Raw genomic sequence first — 20551 nt, forward strand, 5'->3', positions numbered from 1 at the left:
AAAGAAGGAATACGGAGGAACCCCTAGAGGAGCAGTGGGTGGACCGTAATGTATACTAATATAGATGGGATACTGTCAAGTAGATTGGAATTGCAAGACTATATGATGGTGGAGAAGCCTGATATAGTGTGTTTGACTGAGACAAAATTGCATGAAAAACAAAGATAAATTTGGATAATAAATATAATATATGGAGAAAGGATAGGGAGAGTAAAGGTGGAGGAGGAGTTATGATTATGACGAAGAAATAAATAAATGTGGATAAGGTTTGGTATGGGAAGAACAACGCAGAAGTGATAAGCATAAGGATAAAAAGTGATGGAAAAGAATTAATAATCATGGTGACCTATGTACCTCCTAAAACAAATTCTTGGACATTAAGGAATACGACAATATGATCAAGGATACTTTACAGAGTTTGGAAAGTGTATTATCTGGAAAAAGAAAGGTGATACTAGTAGGAGATTTTAATTGTAAGGAGGTGGATTGGGAAAATCTAGTAAGTGGTGTTGGAGAGGAAGCATGGGAGAGAGATTTCTTAATCTAATGATGGAAAATATGATGGAACAGAGGGTGAAGGAAAATACTAGATATAGAGGAGATGATGAACCGGCTAGACTGGATTTGGTGTTAACAAGAGAAGTGTACCTATGTGGAGATATACAATACAAGTGTCCTTTGGGAAAGAGTGATCATGTGGTTATGGAAATGCAGATAGCAACAACACAGCGAAGGAAGGACGAGACATACAGGAGTGGTAGATTGAATTATAGAAAGATGGACACAGAAAGTTTGAAAAATTATTTCAGAAAATTAGATTGGGAGGAGATGTTACAAATCAGAGAAGTGCAAAAGAAATATGAGATTTTTATGAAATATTATAAAGAAGGAGTTATGAAATTTGTACCAAAGTATAAACCGAGAGAGGAAGGAAGAAAGGATTGGTTTAATGCAACTTGTGTTAAGGCTAAGGAAAAGAGAGATGTGGCTTGGAAAAGATGGAAAAGAGCAGGAATATACTAAATAAGGAGAATTATAGAGTGGCGAGAAATGAGTATGTGAGGGTAAGGAGGAGGAAGAAAGAAAATTTGAAAAGATATTGTAGACAAGAGTAAGGAACATCCAAAATTGTTTTACAGGTTCATAAATGGTAAACTTAAAAGAGAGAGTCCATTGAAAGATTAAAAGGAGAGCAAGGGATAGTAGATGACCCTAAGAATATAGCGGAATTGCTAAATAATAGGTTTCAGCAAGTATTTACTGAAGAAACAATGTTTGTAAAGCCACAGAATGTACAAGGAAATGTGCACATGGAGGACATTAAGATACCTAAAAAGGAGTTATATAAAATGTTGGAGGAACTTAAAGATGATAAAGCGATGGGACCAGATGAAGTTTCAGGAAAATTATTGAAGGAGTGTAGAGAAGAATTGATTGATCCATTATATGATATTATAAGGTGTTCATTAGAAACAGGGAAGTACCAGTAGAGTGGAAGAGAGCTGAAGTGGTGCCCATTTATAAGGGAGGCAGTAAGGAAGAGCCTCTTAACTATAGACCTGTGTCTCTAACAAGTGTGGTCGGTAAGATTTGTGAGAGGGTGATAAAGAAATATTGGATACGGTTCCTGGAGGATCATAAGTTATTATCGGATCATCAATTTGGCTTCAGGAAAGGGAGGTCATGTGTAACAAATCTACTGAGCTTTTATTCAAGAGTGGTTGACAAAATACAGAGAGAGAGGGATGGATGGACTGTGTATATTTGGATTTAAAGAAAGCTTTTGACAAGGTACCTCACGAGAGACTGTTATGGAAAGTAGAGATTTATGGAGGACTGAAAGGAAAAGTGTTAAAGTGGATGGAAAACTACTTGAGATGGAGGGAGATGAGAACGGTAATAAGGGATGCAAAGTCGGACTGGTTGGTGGTGGAGAGTGGAGTCCCACAAGGCTCAGTGCTGGCACCAATACTTTTCCTGGTATATATTAATGACATGCCAGAGGGAGTAAACAGTTATATTAATTTGTTTGCGGATGATGCGAAGTTGTGTAGGTGTGTGAAGAGTGAAGAAGATTGTGAAATTTTACAGGCAGACCTGGATAAGATTTGGGAGTGGAGCAAGAGGTGGCAAATGGAATTTAATCTGAGCAAAAGTCATGTGATGGAGATGGGAAGAGTGGAAGACGGCCAAGAGGGTCATATAAGATGGGTGAAGAAGTAGTGTTGAAAAAGGTGGAAAAGGAAAAGGATTTGGGAGTGATAATACAAGACCATGGGCAGTTTGAGGCTCATATTGATAAGATGTTTGGAGAAACGTATAATTTGATAAAAATATTGGATTAGCCTTCCATTATATGGATAAAGATATGATGAAGAAATTAATTAGTATGGTAATTAGACCAAGATTGGAATATGCTGGAGTGGTTTGGTCCCCTTATAAAAAGAAGCATATAAGGAAGTTGGAGAGATTGCAGAGAATGGCAACAAAATGGTTCCGGAATTGGCAGAAATGACCTATGAGGAGAGATTAAAAGAAATGAATTTGCCTACCTTGGAACAAAGAAGAGAAAGAGGAGATTTAATACAGGTTTATAAACTGTTGAATGGACTGGATGAAGTGGATAATGAGCAAATGATGTTGAGAGAGGAAAACTTAAGTAGAACTACAAGATCGCATAGTAAAAAGATAGCCAAGGGAATATGCTTGAAGGATGTGAAAAAATATAGTTTCCCACAAAGATGTGTGGAGGTGTGGAATGGTTTGAGTGAGGAGGTGGTGTCAGCAAGGAGTGTGCATAGTTTTAAAGGAAAGTTGGATGTGTGTAGATATGGAGACGGGGCCACACGAGTATGATACCCAGGCCCTGTAAAATTACAACTAGGTGAATACACACACACACACACACACACACACACACACACACACACACACACACACACACACACACACACACACACACACACACACACACACACACACACACACACACCAGAATGTCTGAGTTTCCAGTAAATCAAGTGGAGTTTGGGGAAGGAAAATCAGAAATATTGTATATTAAGATACATATTAATAAAAAGGAGTTAACAATCATTGGAACATATGTACCACCAAAAAAAAATTCATGGGCCAATCAAGAATATAAAGACATGATAAATTACACAATAAGGAGTCTTACGAGAATCATTAAAGAAATGAGAAAAGTGATATTAGTAGGAGATTTCAACTGTAAGGAGGTGGACTGGGAAAATTATGAAAGTGGTATGGGGGAAAAAGCCTGGGGAGACAGATTCCTGAATCTAATGATAGATAATATGATGGTCCAAAGAGTAAAGGAAAACACAAGATTCAGAGGAAACGATGAGCCGATGAGATTGGACCTAGTTTTTACAAGGGATATACAAATGAACGATGATATAAGATATAAGTGCCCATTGGGAAAGAGTGACCATGTAATATTAGAAATGGACATAGAAGAGGGATAGGAAGATAGAGACGAATCATACAAAGGAGACTGATTAAATTACAGAAGGGCTGATATTGAGAACTTCAAGAGCTATTTTAAAAACGTAAACTGGGAGGAGATGGAAAACTCAGAGACGGTGCAAGAGAAGTATAACTTATTTTTGGAAATATACAAAACAGGAGTCAGGGAATATGTCCCGAAATATAGACCTAAAGAAGAAGGAAAGAAAGATTGGTTTAATGCAAGGTGTGCTAGGGCAAAGGAGAAAAGAGATGGAGCATGGAAAAGGTGGAGGAGAAACAGAAATCCAGAAAATAAGGAAAACTTCAAAACAGCAAGAAATGAATATGCTAAGGTGAGAAAGGAAGAAGAAAGGAACTATGAAAAGGACATTGTCGAAAAGTATAAGGAATAACTGAAATTGTTCTACAGATTCATAAATGGAAAAATAAGGCAAAAAGAAACAATAGAAAGGTTAAAAGGAGAGGACGGGATGGTGGAAAACCCAAAAAGTATGGCAGAACTGTTAAATAGTAATTTTCAGGAGGTATTTACTAAGGAATCCAAATTTGAAAGACCACAGGGTAATAGAGAGAGTGTCCATATGAAAGAGATTAAAGTAACCAAGCTTGAAATAAAAGAGTTGATGACGGAATTAGATGAGAAGGCAATGGGACCAGATGAAGTCTCAGGCAGAATGTTAAAGGAATGTAGGGAAGAACTAGCAAGTCCTATATACAACATCATAAAATGCTCAATAGAAAATGGAACAGTACCAGTAGAATGGAAAAGAGCTGAGATGCTTCCCATATATAAGAGTGGAAGGAAGGAAGAACCTCTAAATTACAGACCAGTATCACTAACTAGTGTAATATGCAAGATGTGTGAAAGAGTAATAAAGAAACAATGGATTGAGTTTCTTGAAGACAACAAATTATTATCAAATAGCCAATTTGGTTTTAAAAAAGGTCGGTCGTGTGTAACAAATTTATTGAGTTTCTACTCTAGAATAGTTGATAAAATACAAGAGAGAGAGAGGGATGGATTGACTGTATTTATTTAGATTTAAAAAAGGCGTTTGATAAAGTGCCACATGAAAGATTACTATGGAAATTAGAGGAGAAGGGTGGCTTAAAAGGAAGCACATTGAGATGGATGGAAAATTACTTGAGGGGAGAGAAATAAGGATGGTAGTTAAAGATATGAAGTCCAAGTGCAGAGCAGTAGACAGCAGAGTGCCACAGGGGTCAGTATTGGCGCCAATACTTTTTCTCATATACATAAACGACATGCCAGAGGGAGTGAACAGCTACATAAATCTGTTTGCATACGATGCGAAACTGTGCAAAGTCATAAAACAAAAAGAGAATTGTGAAATACTGCAGGAAGACTTAAACAAGATCTGGAAATGGAGTAAAAAATGGGAGATGGAATTCAGTGTGGACAAAAGCCATGTCATGGAAATGGGATAAAGTGAAAGACGACCAGTGGGAATCTATAAAATGGGAGATGGAGTAGAACTAGAAAAAGTAAAAAAGGAAAAGGACTTGGGAGTGATGATGGAAGAAAACACTCAACTGGTGAGCCATATTGATAGAATTTTCAGAGGGACATATAATTTGCTAAGGAATATTGGATTAGCATTTCACTACATGGACAAAGAAATGATGAAGAAATTGATAAGTACTAAAATAAGACCCAGATTGGAATATGCAGGACACAAAGAAATTGGAGAGACTACAAAAAATGGCCACAAGAATGGTTCCAGAATTTAAAGGGATGACATATGAGGAGAGACTAAAAGCTATGGATCTGCCTAGCCTGGAACAGAAGAGAGAGAGGGGATCTGATACAAGTTTATAAATTGATTAACGGAATGGATCAAGTGGATAATGAGAAATTGAGTTTTTACTCTAGAATAGTTGATAAAGTACAAGAGAGAGAGGGATGGATTGACCGTATTTATTTAGATTTAAAAAAGGCGTTTGATAAAGTGCCACATGAAAGATTATTATGGAAGTTAGAGGAGAAGGGTGGCTTAAAAAGAAAGCACATTGAGATGGATGAAAAATTACTTGAAGGGGAGAGATATAAGGACGAAAGTTAAAGATATGAAGTCCAAGTGGAGAACAGTAGACAGCGGAGTGCCACAGGGGTCAGTATTGGCGCCAATACTTTTTCTCGTATACATAAACAACATGCCAGAGGGAGTGAACAGCTACATAAATCTGTTTGTGGACAATGCAAAACTGTGCAAAGTCATTAAACAAAAAGAGGATTGTGAAATACCACAGGAAGACTTAAACAAGATCTGGAAATGGAATAAAAAATGGGAGATCGAATTCAATGTAGAAAGGTTGGTAGCTGCGGTGGCGAGTGGACGTGTTGTGTGTGCGCTCCGTTTTTGGCTGTGGTTTTTATAGTTAGCGAGTGGTGTTTGTGCTTGGTGTCTGTGTGTGGTGCTTTTGAGTGTTAGTGAAGTGAAAGTGTGTACTGCAAGTGTTAGATTAGAGTGAAATAGTGGTTAGAATCAGTGTTTGTGAGTTAAAAGTATTTTGGTAGAGCGAGGAGACTAGGCTTGTAACTGTCAAGTTGACCTTGAAAGAGGATTAGTTGACCTCACTTAGGCCCCCCACCAGGTTAGTCACCAAGTATTTTTATTTGTTTGTGAGTTAACAGATTGTAAGTTAGTATGGCGGTAGCTACTGAGGTATATCAGAGTGTGATTGAGTGCGTGAAAGAGAGTGTTGAGATGGGATTGGGAGAGTTTGTTGTGTGTGAGATGTGTGGGCATGACAGGAAGGTCGTTGACTTTTCTGAGTGTATGATGTGTAGGCTCAAGAGCGAGAATTTAGTTCTTTCTCTTGAGCACCGAGAATTGTGAGAGGAAATCAGAAAGCTAAGTGAGGGGAAAAGTGCGAACGAAGTTCTCATCTTTGAGTTGAAGGAGGAGGTAAAGAGGCTTGGGGAGGCAGTGGAAAAAATTAGGCAGGAGATCAGTGTTAGGCCGAAGGTTGGACCTTCTGAGGGCGACAGGGTGGCTTGGCCCTCTGTTGGGAAGAGCAGAGTGGGAAGAGGAGCAGGCGAGCCAGACGGGAAAGATAATAGTCAGGATGGGCAGAGATGGCAGGTTGCGAGGGGAAGGAAAGCGGAGGCAGTTAGGGAGGATAGGACTAAACCTGTTGAGTGTGAAAATAGGTTCGGTTTGTTGGAGGGGGAGGGGGAGAGTGAAAGTGAGAGTGGAGTGAATGAAGTGGTTGTGGTGAGTGAAAGGAGAAAGAAGGGAGTAGAGGAGAGGAGGAGGATGGTTGTGCCTAGCACACCTCAGGTGTGTGTGGTGGGTGACTCTCAGGTTAGGTATTTAGATAGCACTTTCTGTGGGAAAGACAGGGATAGGAGGACGAACGTGTGTATGCCTGGTGCAGGTGTGAAGGCAGTGAGTGAGGAGGTGCAGAAGAGGGTTGGGGGGATGGAGAGGAGGGTGTAGTAGTTTTGCACGTAGGTGGGAACGATGTCAGAGCAGGTGGGTCGGAGGAGTTAGTGGCAAGATTTTGGGAAATGTTAGGCAAGATAAGGGAGAGTGGTAGGAGGTGTGTAGTGTCAGGAATCTTGCCTCGTGTGTATGTTAGCAGGGAATGGTTATCTAGAGCCATTGGTGTGAATGATCGGGCAAAAGGGATGTGTAAGGATGTGGGTGTCAGCTTTGTGGATGTATGGGATAGGTTCTATGGGCGAAGGATTTGTATGCTAGGGATGGTGTGCATCTGAGTAGGAAGGGTGTGGATGTGCTGAGTGGATGTCTGGAGGGGAGTTGGGATGGAGTGTAGGGGGTGAGGTAGCAAATGTATTCCAGAAGAAAGATGCTAGACATAAATTAGATAGGATAAACAGAGATAGTGAAAAGATTAGGAAAGATTTCCATGTGCAAATAGGAGAGAATAAGATTAGGATTCCAAATAAGGAGACAGCATCTAGGAAGGTAGCTGGACTTAAATGTTTTTATGTAAATGCCAGTAGTCTTAGGAACAAGAAGGACAAGTTATCTAGTTATATAGTTGAGGAGGACTTAGATGTTGTATGTGTCACAGAGGCATGGGTAAATGAGGAAAAGTTTAGGGAAAATAGGAAAGAATATGAAGTAGATGGATACATTATGTATTTACACCAGAGAATTGGTAGGATAGGTGGAGGAGTAGTTATTTATGTAAAAAAAATCCTTCATTTCCAGTCAGGTTAATGGTATTAAGGTAGATAACAGAGTAGAGTCCTTACGGCTGTATGTTAAAGTAAACAAAAGTAAGGTTATTAGAGTAGGAGCTTTTTATAGACCATCTAACCAGTCAGCAGAGGTAGACAACCTTATGGTAGATGAGATAAATAGGGGGTGTACTAGTCAGACAATTATCTTAGGGGATTTTAGTCTTAAGTCAGTAAACTGGGAGAGGATGGTAGGAGATGCTAGTGAAATAAGTTTATGGAAAGTTTTCAGGATAACTATTTAGTGCAGATGGTAGATAAACCTACTAGGGGGAGGAAGGTTTTAGACATAGTACTAACAAATACCTACTAGGTGGTTTAAAGGAAGTTGAGGTAGGAGAGACTTTAGCAAACAGTGACCATCATATAATTAGATTTATCATTAATTCCAGTAGGGATAATATAGTGAATAAGACTAGAGTCCCAAACTATCAGAAAGGCAATTATGGTAGGTTACGTCAGTTATTAGGAGAGGTAAACTGGGAAGATAGTTTTGGAAATAAAACTGCACAGGAGATGTGGGATATTTTTAAGTTTGTAGTAAAGGGTATAGTGATGCAGTGTATCCCTTACAAAGATATAAGGCAGAGAAACAGGAAGCCATTATGGTGGACTCATGAGATAGGTAGCCAGATCAGAGAGAAGAAGAGGGCATACAGAGAGTTGCAGAAAAGTGGGAAGATGTAGATTTGATTAGGTACAGACAGGTCAGAGATGATTTGAGTAAGGTTATAAAAAAGTAAAAGGCAGGCAGAGATAAAACTAGCTAGAGCTGGGAGTAAAGATCCCAAAAATTATATAGTTATTACAAGGTCAGTGATAAAAGAAATAAGGATAGGATTGGACCACTCAGAAAAGATGGTGTAGTAGTGGATCAAAATGAAGACATAGTAGAATTATTGAATGAACAATTTTCTTCAGTATTTACTAGCGAAAGAATAGGAAATCCTGTTACAAACAGTGCGACGAGTACTTTAAGAGCTTTAGAAAATATTGATATAAAACTGGGAATTATTAGGAAATTTATTCTTGAACTAGACGATAGGAAAGCTAGTGGTCCTGATGAGCTACATGCCAGAGTACTTAGGGAGGGTGTAGACAGTATTTCTGAAGCACTTAAGTTAATCTTTGAAAGATCACTTAGGTTTGCTGAGATACCACAGGACTGGAAGTTAGCTAATGTTATTCCAATATTTAAAAAAGTTAGGAAGGATGATGCGAATAATTATAGACCGATCAGTTTAACTAGTATAGTATGTAAGATACTAGAGAAAATCATTAAGGGTAGTATTTGGGAGCATTTAAATGAGAATAGATTAATTAGAGATACCCAATATGGCTTTAGGTCAGGGACGTCTTGTCTTACAAATTTGCTTGATATCTTAGAATATATTACCAAGGAGTTAGATAATGGAAATAGCATAGATGTTATATATCTAGATTTTAGCAAGGCATTTGATAAGGTACTGCATAGAAGGCTAGTGTACAAATTGAGACTACATGGGATAGGGGGTAGGTTAGTTGATTGGATTAGTGAATGGCTTTCTGATAGGAAACAGAGAGTAGTATTAAATGGGGCAATGTCTGAGTGGAAGGAAGTGGTTAGTGGAGTACCCCAAGGATCAGTGCTAGGACCTCTTCTTTTCTTGGTGTACATTAACGATTTAGATATAGGAATTAGTAGCAAAGTATCAAAGTTTGCAGATGATACTAAGATAGCATGTGCAGTACAGGGTGAAAAGGACAATTACAGAATACAACGAGACCTGGACAGGCTGATAGCATGGGCAGACAGGTGGCAGATGGAGTTTAATTTTAAAAGTGTCAGGTTATGCATTTAGGTAAAGACAACACAAACTTTAACTATGAGATGGAGGGATGTTGGCTAGAGGCAGTAGAGGAAGGAAAGGATTTAGGAGTAGTGATAGACAGGACTATGAAATTTTCAAAGCAATGTTTAGAAGCAAGAAATAGGGCAAATAGGATCCTGGGTTTTATAAATAGAAATGTTAGTTATAAAAGTAAGGAAGTGGTGCGTAGCTTATATAATTCCTATGTTAGGCCCCATTTAGAGTATTGCATACAGGCCTGGTCACCCCACTATAGGCAGGATATCAACATGTTAGAAGCAGTTCAGAGAAGAGCAACTAGGATGATACCAGCTTTGAAGCGCCTGGAGTATAGAGATAGATTAAAGGCATTAAACATGTTTTCATTTGAGAGGAGATGTATAAGAGGATATGATAGAGTTATTTAAAATGTTCTCAGATACAAACTACATAGATGTGAGATCTTTCTTTACCTTAGAGGAGGAAGTAGAACTAGAAATCATGGCAGGAAGATTAGAAAGCAAGGCTGCAGGTTAGATATAAGAAAATATTTCTTTAGTCATAGGGTGGTAGACTTCTGGAATGCATTGCCAGAGACGGTTGTAAATAGCACTAGTTTGACAATGTTTAAAAACAGATTAGATAAGCACTTAAATTTATTAGATTTATAATTATGTATAGCGCTGCATGATAGTTTTTATAAGAAATTTACTATAGTTAAACAAGACATGATCCCCATGTATGGGGACCACAAATTGTAGAGGATTTCGCTGCAGGACTTAGCCCTGTTAATGGGCCAAATATTTAGAATTAGTATATAATGTATTGTGTACTTGTAAGTGTATCTTTAAGTACTGATGACGAGGTCGCTGTGCGACTGATACAGGATAACCTAGATGGACCCTGGTGGCCCTTTGTTATCCTATTATTTATGTTATGTTATGTTAGATAAAAGCCATGTCATGGAAATGGGAAAAAGTGAAAGATGACCAGTGGGAATTTATAAGATGGGAGATGGAGTAGAACTAGAAAAAAGTAAAAAAGGAAAAGAACTTGGGAGTGACAGTGGAATAAAACAATCAACCGGTAAGCCATATTGGTAGAATTTTTAGAGAGACGTATAATTTGCTAAGGAATATTGAGTTAGCATTTCACTATATGGACAAAGAAATGATGAAGAAATTGATAAGTACTAAAATATGACCTAGATTGGAATATGCAGGAGTTGTGTGGACCCCCCATAAAAAGAAACACATAAGAAAATTGGAGAGACTGCAAAAAATGGCTACAAGAATGGTTCCAGAATTTAAAGGGATGACATATGAGGAGAGACTAAAAGCTATGGATCTTCCAACATTGGAGCAGAGAAGGGAGGGAGGGGATCTCATACAAGTTTATAAATTGATAAATGGAATGGACGACTACTTCACTACTTAAGAGAGTATTAAATATTGAATATAAACTAGGTAAATTGATAAAGGAGAATATGGAAATGAAAGTGAATGAAGAACAGGATAAAGAGTTTATAAGACTGAGAGAAAGGATAAAAAAAAGTGGAAGAAAACGAAGCTAGGCTAAGAGCAGAAAACGAAGAACTTAAAAAGGAAGTAGCTAACTACAAAAAGTAGATGGAAGAAGGACTCGGTAAAGCCGAGAAAGAAAAAGAGAAGCTGAAAGATCTAGTAAACAAGGAATAGGAAAGAGTACAGAACGTGATTAAAAAAGAAGTACAAGCATGGAGAGTCCAAGATAAGAAAGATAAGACTGATTTTCAGAAAGATAAGGCTGATTTTCAGGAGGTGATTCAAGAACAACTTAAAGAAAAAGAAGAAAATATGACAGCAAAATGATAGGAGTCCTCAAGACAAAAGAAAATTTAGTTAGAGAAATTGCAGAAAAAAAGAAGAGTGTAGTTGTATTTGGAATAAAAGAAAAGAAATTAAAATATAGACCAAAAAGAGAGAAAGAAGAAATGAAATCAGTCAAAGACCTACTGAAGAATCTAAACGACGAAGATAGGCAGAACTTGGAAGAGGAAGTAGAAGAAATAAACAGAATGGGACCATATCAAGAAGGAAAAACAAGACCAATTAAAATACTACTAAAATCACAAGCAGCAACAGAAGAAATATTATATAGAACAACAAAACTTAGAGAAACAGAAGGCTGCAAGGATATCTATATAAAGAAAAATAGAAATGAGGAAGAAAGGAAGAGATACAATGAACTGGCAGCAGCAGTAAGGAAAAGAATAATGAAAGGTCAGAAGAGGAGAAGAGGCATTTTTTGGAGAATTCTAGGAGACAGGATAAGGAAATGGTATATAAACGAGAAGGAAGAGAAAAAGTGGAACAAGTTTAACTAAAAATGATAAAGGCAAAAAACTAAAAATGATGTATACGAACATAGACAGGGTTTAATCAAGTAAACTAGAATTAAGAGATTACATAAAGAAAGAAAATCCAGATATTGTATGCCTGGCTGAAACAAAACTAAATAAGGCAATCAAAATAGACTTGGATAATAGATATAATGTATGGAGAAGAGACAGAGTGGGTAAAGGAGGAGGAGGAGTCATGATTATGTTAAGGAAGGAGATAATGATAAACCAAGTGGAATGTGGGGAAGGAAAAGCAGAAGTATTGTATATTAAGATGCATATTAATAAAAAAGAGTTAACAATCATTGTAACATGTGCCACCAAAAACAAATTCATGGAACAATCAAGAATATAAAGACATGATAGATGACACAATAAGGAGTCTAATGAGAATCGTTAAAGAAAGGAGAAAAGTGATATTAGTAGGAGATTTCAACTGTAAGGAGGTGGACTGGGAAAATTATGAAAGTGGTATGGGGGAAGAAGCCTGGGGAGACAGATTCCTGAATCTAATGATAGATAATATGATGGTCCAAAGAGTAAAAGAAAACACAAGATTCAGAGGAAACGATGAGCTGATGAGATTGGACCTAGTTTTTACAAGGGATATACAAATGAACGATGATATAAGATATAAGTGCCCATTGGGAAAGAGTGACCATGCAATATTAGAAATCGATATAGAAGAGGGATAGGAAGATAGAGACGATTCATACAAAGGAGACCGATTAAATTACAGAAAGGCTGATATTGAGAATCTCAAGAACTATTTTAAAACATAGACTGGGAGGAGACGGAAAACTCAGAGACAATGCAAGAGAAGTATAACTTATTTTTGGAAATATACTAAACAGGAGTCAGGGAATATGTCCCGAAATATAGACCTAAAGAAGAAGGAAAGAAAGATTGGTTTAATGCAAGGTGTGCTAGGGCAAAGGAGAAAAGAGATGGAACATGGAAAAGGTGGAAGAGAAATAGAAATCCAGAAAATAAGGAAAACTTCAAGGCAGCGAGAAATGAATATGTTAAGGTGAGGAAGGAAGAGGAAAAGAACTTCGAAAAGGACATTGTCGAAAAATATAAGGAGCAACCAAAATTGTTCTATAGATTCATAAATGGAAAAATTAGGCAAAAGAAACAATAGAAAGGTTAAAAGGAGAGAAAGGATGGTGGAAGACCCAAAAAGTATGGCAGAACTATTAAATAAAAATTTCAGGAGGTCTTTACTAAGGAATCCAAATTTGAAAGGCCACAGGGTAATAGAGACAATCTATATGAAAGAGATTAAAGTAACCAAGCTTGAAATAAAAGAGTTAATGAAGGAACTGGATGAAGAGAAGGCAATGGGACCAGATGAAGTCTCAGGCAGAATACTGAAAGAATGTAGGGAAGAACTAGCAAGTCCTATATACAACATCATAAAATGCTCAATAGAAAATGGAACAGTACCAGTAGAATGGAAAAGAGCTGAGGTGGTTCCCATATATAAGAGTGGAAGGAAGGAAGAACCTTTAAATTACAGACTGGTATCACTAACTAGTGTAATATACAAGATGTGTGAAAGAATAATAAAGAAACAATGGATCAAATTCCTTGAAGACAAGAAGTTAATATCAAATAGCCAATTTGGTTTTTAGAAAAAGACGGTCTTGTGTAACAAATTTATTGAGTTTCTATTCTAGAATAGTTGATAGAGTACAATAGAGAGAGGGATGGGTTGACTGTATTTATTTGGATTTAAAAAAGACGTTTGACAAAGTGCCACATGCAAGATTACTATGGAAGTTAGAGGAGAAGGGTGGCTTAAAAGGAAGCACATTGAGATGGATAGAAAATTATTTGAGGAGGAGAGAAATAAGGACAGTAGTTAAAGATATGAAGTCCAAATGGAGAGCAGTAGAAAGCTGAGTGCCACAGGGGTCAGTATTGGCACCAATACTTTTCCTCACTTATATTAATGACATGCCAGAAGGAGTGAACAGCTACATAAATCTGTTTGCAGATGATACAAAACTGTGCAGAGTTATAAAGCAAAAAGAGGATTGTGAAATACTGCAAGAAGACCTAAATAAGATCTGGGAATGGAATAAAAAGTGGGAAATGCAATTCAATGTGAACAAAAGCCATGTCATGGAAATGGGAAAGAGTGAAAGATGACCTGTGGGAATCTATAAGATGGGAGATGGAGTAGAATTGGAGAAAGTTAAAAAGGAAAAGGACTTGGGAATGACGATGTTAGAAAACAATCAACCAGTAAGCCATATTGATAGAATTTTTAGAGAAACATATAATTTGCTAAGGAATATTGGAGTAGCATTTCACTACATGGACAAAGAAATGATGAAGAAATTGATAAGTACTATAATAAGACCCAGGTTGGAATATGCAGGAGTTGTGTGGACCCCTTATAAAAAGAAACACATAAGGAAATTGGAGACAAGTTTATAAATTGATCAACAGAATGGACCAAGTGGATAATGAGAAACTGATCCTGAGAGAAGAATATGACATCCAAAGCACAAGATCGCATAGGAAAAAGCTGAGAAAAGGAAGATGTCTGAGAGATATTAAAAAATATAGTTTCCCGCAGAGATGTATTGAGACATGGAACAGTTTAAATGAAGTAGTGTCTGCAATGAGTGTGCATACTTTTAAAGTAAGATTGGATAAGTGTAGATATGGAGACAGGGCCACACGAGCATAAAGCCCAGGCCCTGTAAAACTACAACTAGGTAAATACAACTATTGGTAAATACACACACACACACACACACACACACACACACACACACACACACACACACACACACCAGAAAAACACATTTATATAAATGAGTTATTTGCTTCAACAAACAAGACACCAACAAATATCACGGTGGCGTTAAACTACGTGAGTAAAAGTATGATGAAATAGATTATAACCACTAAAATAACACCTAGACTAGAATATGCAGCAGTGGTGTGGTCACCATACATGAAGAAAGACATCAGGAAACTGGAAAGAATCAAAAGGACCACTACAAGGATGGTGCCAGAAATAAAGGATCTTCCCCAATGAAGAAATACTGAGGGAAATGGAACTGCCAACTTTGAAAGATAGACAGGAGAGAGAGAGAAGATCTAATAATGATGTATAAGTTAGTAAACCATATGGAAAAGATAGACAAGACCTGGTATTACTGATGGAGGATGGAGATAGATGGACAAGAGGACATTCCAAGATCATGAAAAGTCAGTGTTTGAGGAATATTAGAAAGTTTAGTTTTCCGCATAGGGTGGTGGACATTTGGAACAGACTGAGTAAAGAGATTGCAGCAGCAGAAAGTGAGCATAAATTTAAGGAAAAGTTAGATAAATGTAGATATGGAGACAGGTCATTGAGCCTTTTTTGAACCCTGTAATGCATAACTGGGTAAACACACATACATGCACACATACTTTATTTACTTAGTATGATGAGATTGTATAGTAAAAGATAATTTCACCAACAGAACTTTCCTCCGAGCTTCCTGAGTATGGATGTTGATTGCCGGGTGATCAGATTTGATTCATTTTCCAAGATCTTGAGCTCTGGCATTCGTGTTGGTTACGTGACAGGACCCAAGCCACTTGTGGAAAGAATTCTTCTGCATGCTCAGGTGTCTCTTCTTCATGCCCCTGCCATGTCCCAGGTAAAACAAAGGATAATTAATTTTCGTGCAGTATTCTTCCCATGAGAGAAAAATAATTAGGGGAAGCCAATGGTTCACCTTTGTCTTGATAAAACCAAAACCATTTATATCAAAATTTCATTGTATATTCCTTCTCATTCAGGTATTGGTGAGTGAGCTGCTTGAACTGTGGGGTGAAGAAGGTTTCTTCAAACACACAGAGGCAGTACAGGCCTTCTACCTTGAGCAGAGGAATGCTATGATGGAAGCTGCTGAAAAACATCTCTCAGGTCAAGATTTGTTGACTGCCCTGTATGTCATTGAATTTCACTTCAAAATTAACAAGAGAAATAAGTTCCTGACGTCGGATATTCTTGGGTTGCTATTGATGGCTGGCTGTTTTAATATACGACTCGGTATACAGCCAGCCAGCTCACAAGAGACACACATTCTAAAATTCATATCATAATAAATCTTGAGGTATTGAGTCTTTGTACTGCAAAACATTAATTCCAAGTGTTTATCCTAACATTATCCATATGATCTGGTAATACACACTCGACAAAACTGTTATTATATGCTTAATACTCAGTCACGGTTTCAATGCTCTCGCATTTTTTACTAGTCTCAACTACATATTTGGTTTGAAACATTTTTTCATATAGTTCAACAGAGAGCACTGTTTCTCCTCTAAATATTACAAAGGGCCGCCGTGGTACAGTGGAACCATGCGTGCTTTGGGATCCTAGAGGTCTCCAAGCGCACGGGTTCGAATCCTGTCCATGGTCTGATTGTAGGTTGAGCTTCCTCACTCGGGGCAACGGTTTCCTAGCGGGTGGGCTTTGAGATAGGAGGTACCCAAAAAAGTATCCTCTTTAGCACATAAATTCCCGTGAAAAGCCCACATGGTATAAAAAAAAAAAAAAAATAAATAAAAAATTAATAAATAAATATATATATATATATATATATATATATATATATATATATATATATATATATATATATATATATATATATATATATTCTGTAATAATCTTGGTAGAGCAACATTTTTGCGGCTGAAGGCATATCAAACCAAAAAGACTTAACTGAACTCGGGAACACCGAGTCCTCTCAAAAACACCAAAACAACTTTGCGGCCCGCGGTTGTTTGGAAGCTCGTGTGGAGTAGGGTTACCAGACGTCCCTGGTTTCTGGGGACAGTCCCTGATTTCAGTGACCTGTCCCCAGCTACTGCTGTCCCCAGTTTTCTGTAACTGAAAGATCACGATGTGTTAAAAAATATTTGATTATGATAATTATGTCCTTTTGTCATTACTCTTTTAGAATGTCAAGAATAAGGAGAAGGCCTTAGTTTCCGTGAAGACGGTGAAGTGTATGGCGGACACATTTTAACAGCTAATGGGTGTTCATGATCTCAGATATTTCATCAGGTAGAGATTTTTTTCTTTGCAACTTGGGTAAATAAGGCAAGAGAAACTTTTGATTGCTGGTTTAGGAATGGTACGGATAGTGTCCCCGTTTTAGTTTTTCCATTGCAAAAACACTACATGTTTTTACCTCCCTGAACTGAAAATGTCCCCGGAATTTGTCTCAGAAATCTGGTCACCCTAGTGTGGAGTGTTCTTAGAGCTGGAACAGAATGCCGGTTTATACATGTGCTGTAGCTGACTGCAATTCTATATCAAAAAAGAAAAACCAAGGTTTGAAAGGATGGACTGTGTTTCCCAGGAAGAAAGATGCGGCTTGAAGAAGATTATGGGAGACACGATGTAAACGAGGCCCGACGTGGAGAGTTACCAAGGACTATGCTATCTACTCAAAGCACTTCATAGATTGGTGCAAAGGACTGTCAGCATCGCATCCAGATCCTGAACTGTTTGCCTATAACCGGCGGGGGGCAGATAGAAACCTGCTTGTTGTTTACATACAGAACGGACAATCTTTCACTGAAGTCATATAACGATTTTGCATCAAAACATCGTGTTTATTTGATATTGGTCACATTTTCTGGATTTGATTGCTAATTAATTAACTTGAACCAATGAAATGTGCTTGCTTACTGAAAATAATGTAATTCACTCAAGGTGATGAAGTGTCCCAAAACTGAGACCATGAACCAAGCATTTTTGGCTCGTTTTGCCATATTACGTTCTCTGTGCTTGGTGAAGCTGATTAGAGATGTTCTTAATAATTAATTACTTAGTTTGATAGCACATAAATGACGTAAATTTTTTTTCCGGCATACCGAGTTGAATGTGCTAAATTAAGTTATCTGGCGAATCTGGCAGCTTTTCAGCACTTTCCGACGTCGGGAATTGAGTGATTTTTTAGGTTGTGTGGTTTTTAATAATTTTGATCTAATAAGTTATATGTAGTCCCATCCTGTCTGCTAGATCATCACCATTATCATTTGGAAAGGCTTCATACATGCTTGGTTTATCATCTACATAACTAATTTGATAAGAGGTACCATGTTCTGAGATTTCTACCCATCTTGATAGTTTATTCCATGTCAGCAGACCAGTACACTCAGTGGTTATCCTCAGCTTCATTTCATAATCTGTGTTCTTAGCTTTGCTTTTTAATGGACATTATCCTCCTTCACTGCCCAGTTTTTATCATCACATATCATTACACTCACTCAGATCACACCAGAAAATATACTTGTAATGGCAGCATATCTGAATGTCCATAGTCAATTTCAATATCTTCTCCTGTACATTTGTCGGAATCAAATCACTTAAGATTAATACAGTAAGGCCCCGCACTGGGTGAATTAATTAGTCTGGCAAAACTACCGCCAAATGCGAATTTTGCCAAACACGAGTTCTTTATACCATATAAATTGCTTAAAAAATGCCTCAATAAGTCTTTGGTCATTGCCAAAGTCCCTCTTTTGACCCCTAAAATACTATCTTTTGAGCTGAAATAAAATCTTTTGCCTTCACATATTAGAACACATGTACAAAACAGACCAATAAACAAGCATTTGTGATGCTTTCCTCATCTGTCCTCCTGTTTTTCCACCCATTTCCCTCCCACTTTCGTCCTTGCTACCACCATCGAAAGAGGCCATGTTGGCGATAAATCGCCAGAATTCGCTCCCACGCTAGCAGAACAGAGAGTAGCACAAACAAAATGGCTGAAAGGGACTCTCACACTGCGTTCTGATAGGTTTAGAGAGAGGTCTGACGTCACAGGGGAGCCGCATGGTTTGCCGTGCGGCCGCCAGGGGACTGCTAAGTTTTAATTCAAATTGCCAAGTGTGCACTCGGTGGTCTGTGACTACCCTACTGCCAAAAGTGAATTTCGCCAAGCTGAGATTCGCCAAGTGTGGGGTCTTACAGTTCTTCATCTCTCCTGCCTCTACCCTTGAAATAGCTTTTCTGCACCCTATCCTACTCTTCTACATCACTTCAGCTGTATTATGGTAGATAAGTTACATAAAGCAGTCTCACATGATTTTTGCAGATTGTAAACAACTGTGTGCTTTAATTTGTTAGATTTACCATCCTCATTTATCCTGAGCTTCATGTATTCCATTATCCCTCTCCATTGAACTTTTGCCACAGCTGTTCTCATGAGAGAAAGCTTTGTTACCAACAGTGTGTTCCAAACAGATTTCTGGTGCACACATTATTCATCATTGGTTATTTTTATTGTTTTCTTCAAACTTGTCACTACTCTGACTATTCAGTCATTAATTACACTCACATGGAGAATTTCTTTTGATCAAGTAAAATTAATAATTCTTTTCTCTTATGTTTTTGCATTTGCTGCATAGTAAATACAGCATGAGTCTGATGCAGACTGCTTATATGTATAATTTAAGATAGTAGTTACATAAAGCTTCTGCTAATTCTCTTGCAAGCATTTGTGAGACATGAGTATTTTCTGCTCATCAAAAGACTAATTTGATTCACCCTTTGATTTTCAGATTTGTGTGAATGGGCAGTCCCTACAGGAGGCATGTTTCTGTGGCTTAAAGTAAGTCTTTGAAGGATTAGAAAAGGCTAGTGACATTCATTCAGGAGTTATGATATTATGTAAGGTATATATATATACTTAAATTTATGAATAAGATTTCACAAATTAAATTGTAATCTTTTCTTTCCACATCAAGGTGCCCAAGATCCATGACACATGGGACATGATTCTGGAGCGTGCCCTTACCAAGAATGTGATTCTTGTTCCTGGCAAGGCATTCATGTGTGACTCATCCAAACCCTCCCAGTACATGAGGGCTGCTTTCTCTATTGTGTCACCAGAGAATATGGATAAGGTGGGTTACTTACACTTACTATGGACTAGGAAATTTTGTCTAGTGATTGTCATAACTAATTTTATTATGCAATGTGGGAAAAGTAGAGATTAATCACATTAGGCAACTTATGAGTATAAAAATGAAAATCTTGTATGGAACATATAGTGTAGGTAGCAATTATAAATAAGAAAATGCTTATGTTGGGTTAATTTGGGAAAGTATGTAATTCTTTATATATCTACTTTAATTGTTTCAGGGATGCAGAAATCTAGCTGAATTGATTCGTGAAGAAATGGTTCTTCAAAAGACTGTTGGCAACTCTGATTGATCATTGTGAGTTGTGTCCTGTGGTGTTGTATTTAGAGAGCACTCTGGTATTAGATTGATGCTGTAGTACTATATTTTGATGTATTAAAAAATCAAGATTCCAGGAATAAACTATTTTAACAAATATCTACATGTGTAGCCTTCTCATAAACAGTAATTTTTAAGAAATAATAGGTTTTAAGGTGGAAGTTGCAAGTTGAAACTCTGGATTTGTTTAAGAATCAGCAAGATACATTTTGACCTAAAGCATCAGTCCAAATACAAAATATTTTGTCTCTTCATTTGGTGTATGTAGTTGACTCCATCTTTGTCACAGTTCAGTGTATGTACAGTTAGCTCCACTGCTTTATGGCTTATGAATATTAGCTGTTA

General features: G+C 37.5%; 1 protein-coding gene across 4 annotated transcripts in view; it reads left to right on the forward strand.

The window, feature by feature from the left end:
* Positions 1-20305, forward strand: part of LOC123514004 (kynurenine/alpha-aminoadipate aminotransferase, mitochondrial-like) — a 34872-nt gene extending 14567 nt beyond the window's left edge. For 3 of the 4 annotated variants that reach the window (XM_045271544.1, XM_045271545.1, XM_045271546.1), the window contains exons 7-11: positions 15424-15603; positions 15746-15872; positions 19526-19575; positions 19712-19870; positions 20109-20305. In XM_045271544.1, the coding sequence (XP_045127479.1) occupies positions 15424-15603; positions 15746-15872; positions 19526-19575; positions 19712-19870; positions 20109-20180 (588 nt within the window). In that variant the 3' untranslated portion in view covers positions 20181-20305. Of the gene's footprint in view, positions 1-15423; positions 15604-15745; positions 15895-19525; positions 19576-19711; positions 19871-20108 lie in introns of those variants that run through there. The other variant, XM_045271547.1, reaches the window with a different exon arrangement.
* Positions 20306-20551: the final 246 nt, after the last annotated feature.

The sequence above is a fragment of the Portunus trituberculatus genome, chromosome 37, assembly GCF_017591435.1.
Source record: "Portunus trituberculatus isolate SZX2019 chromosome 37, ASM1759143v1, whole genome shotgun sequence".
Taxonomy (NCBI): Eukaryota; Metazoa; Arthropoda; class Malacostraca; order Decapoda; family Portunidae; genus Portunus; species Portunus trituberculatus.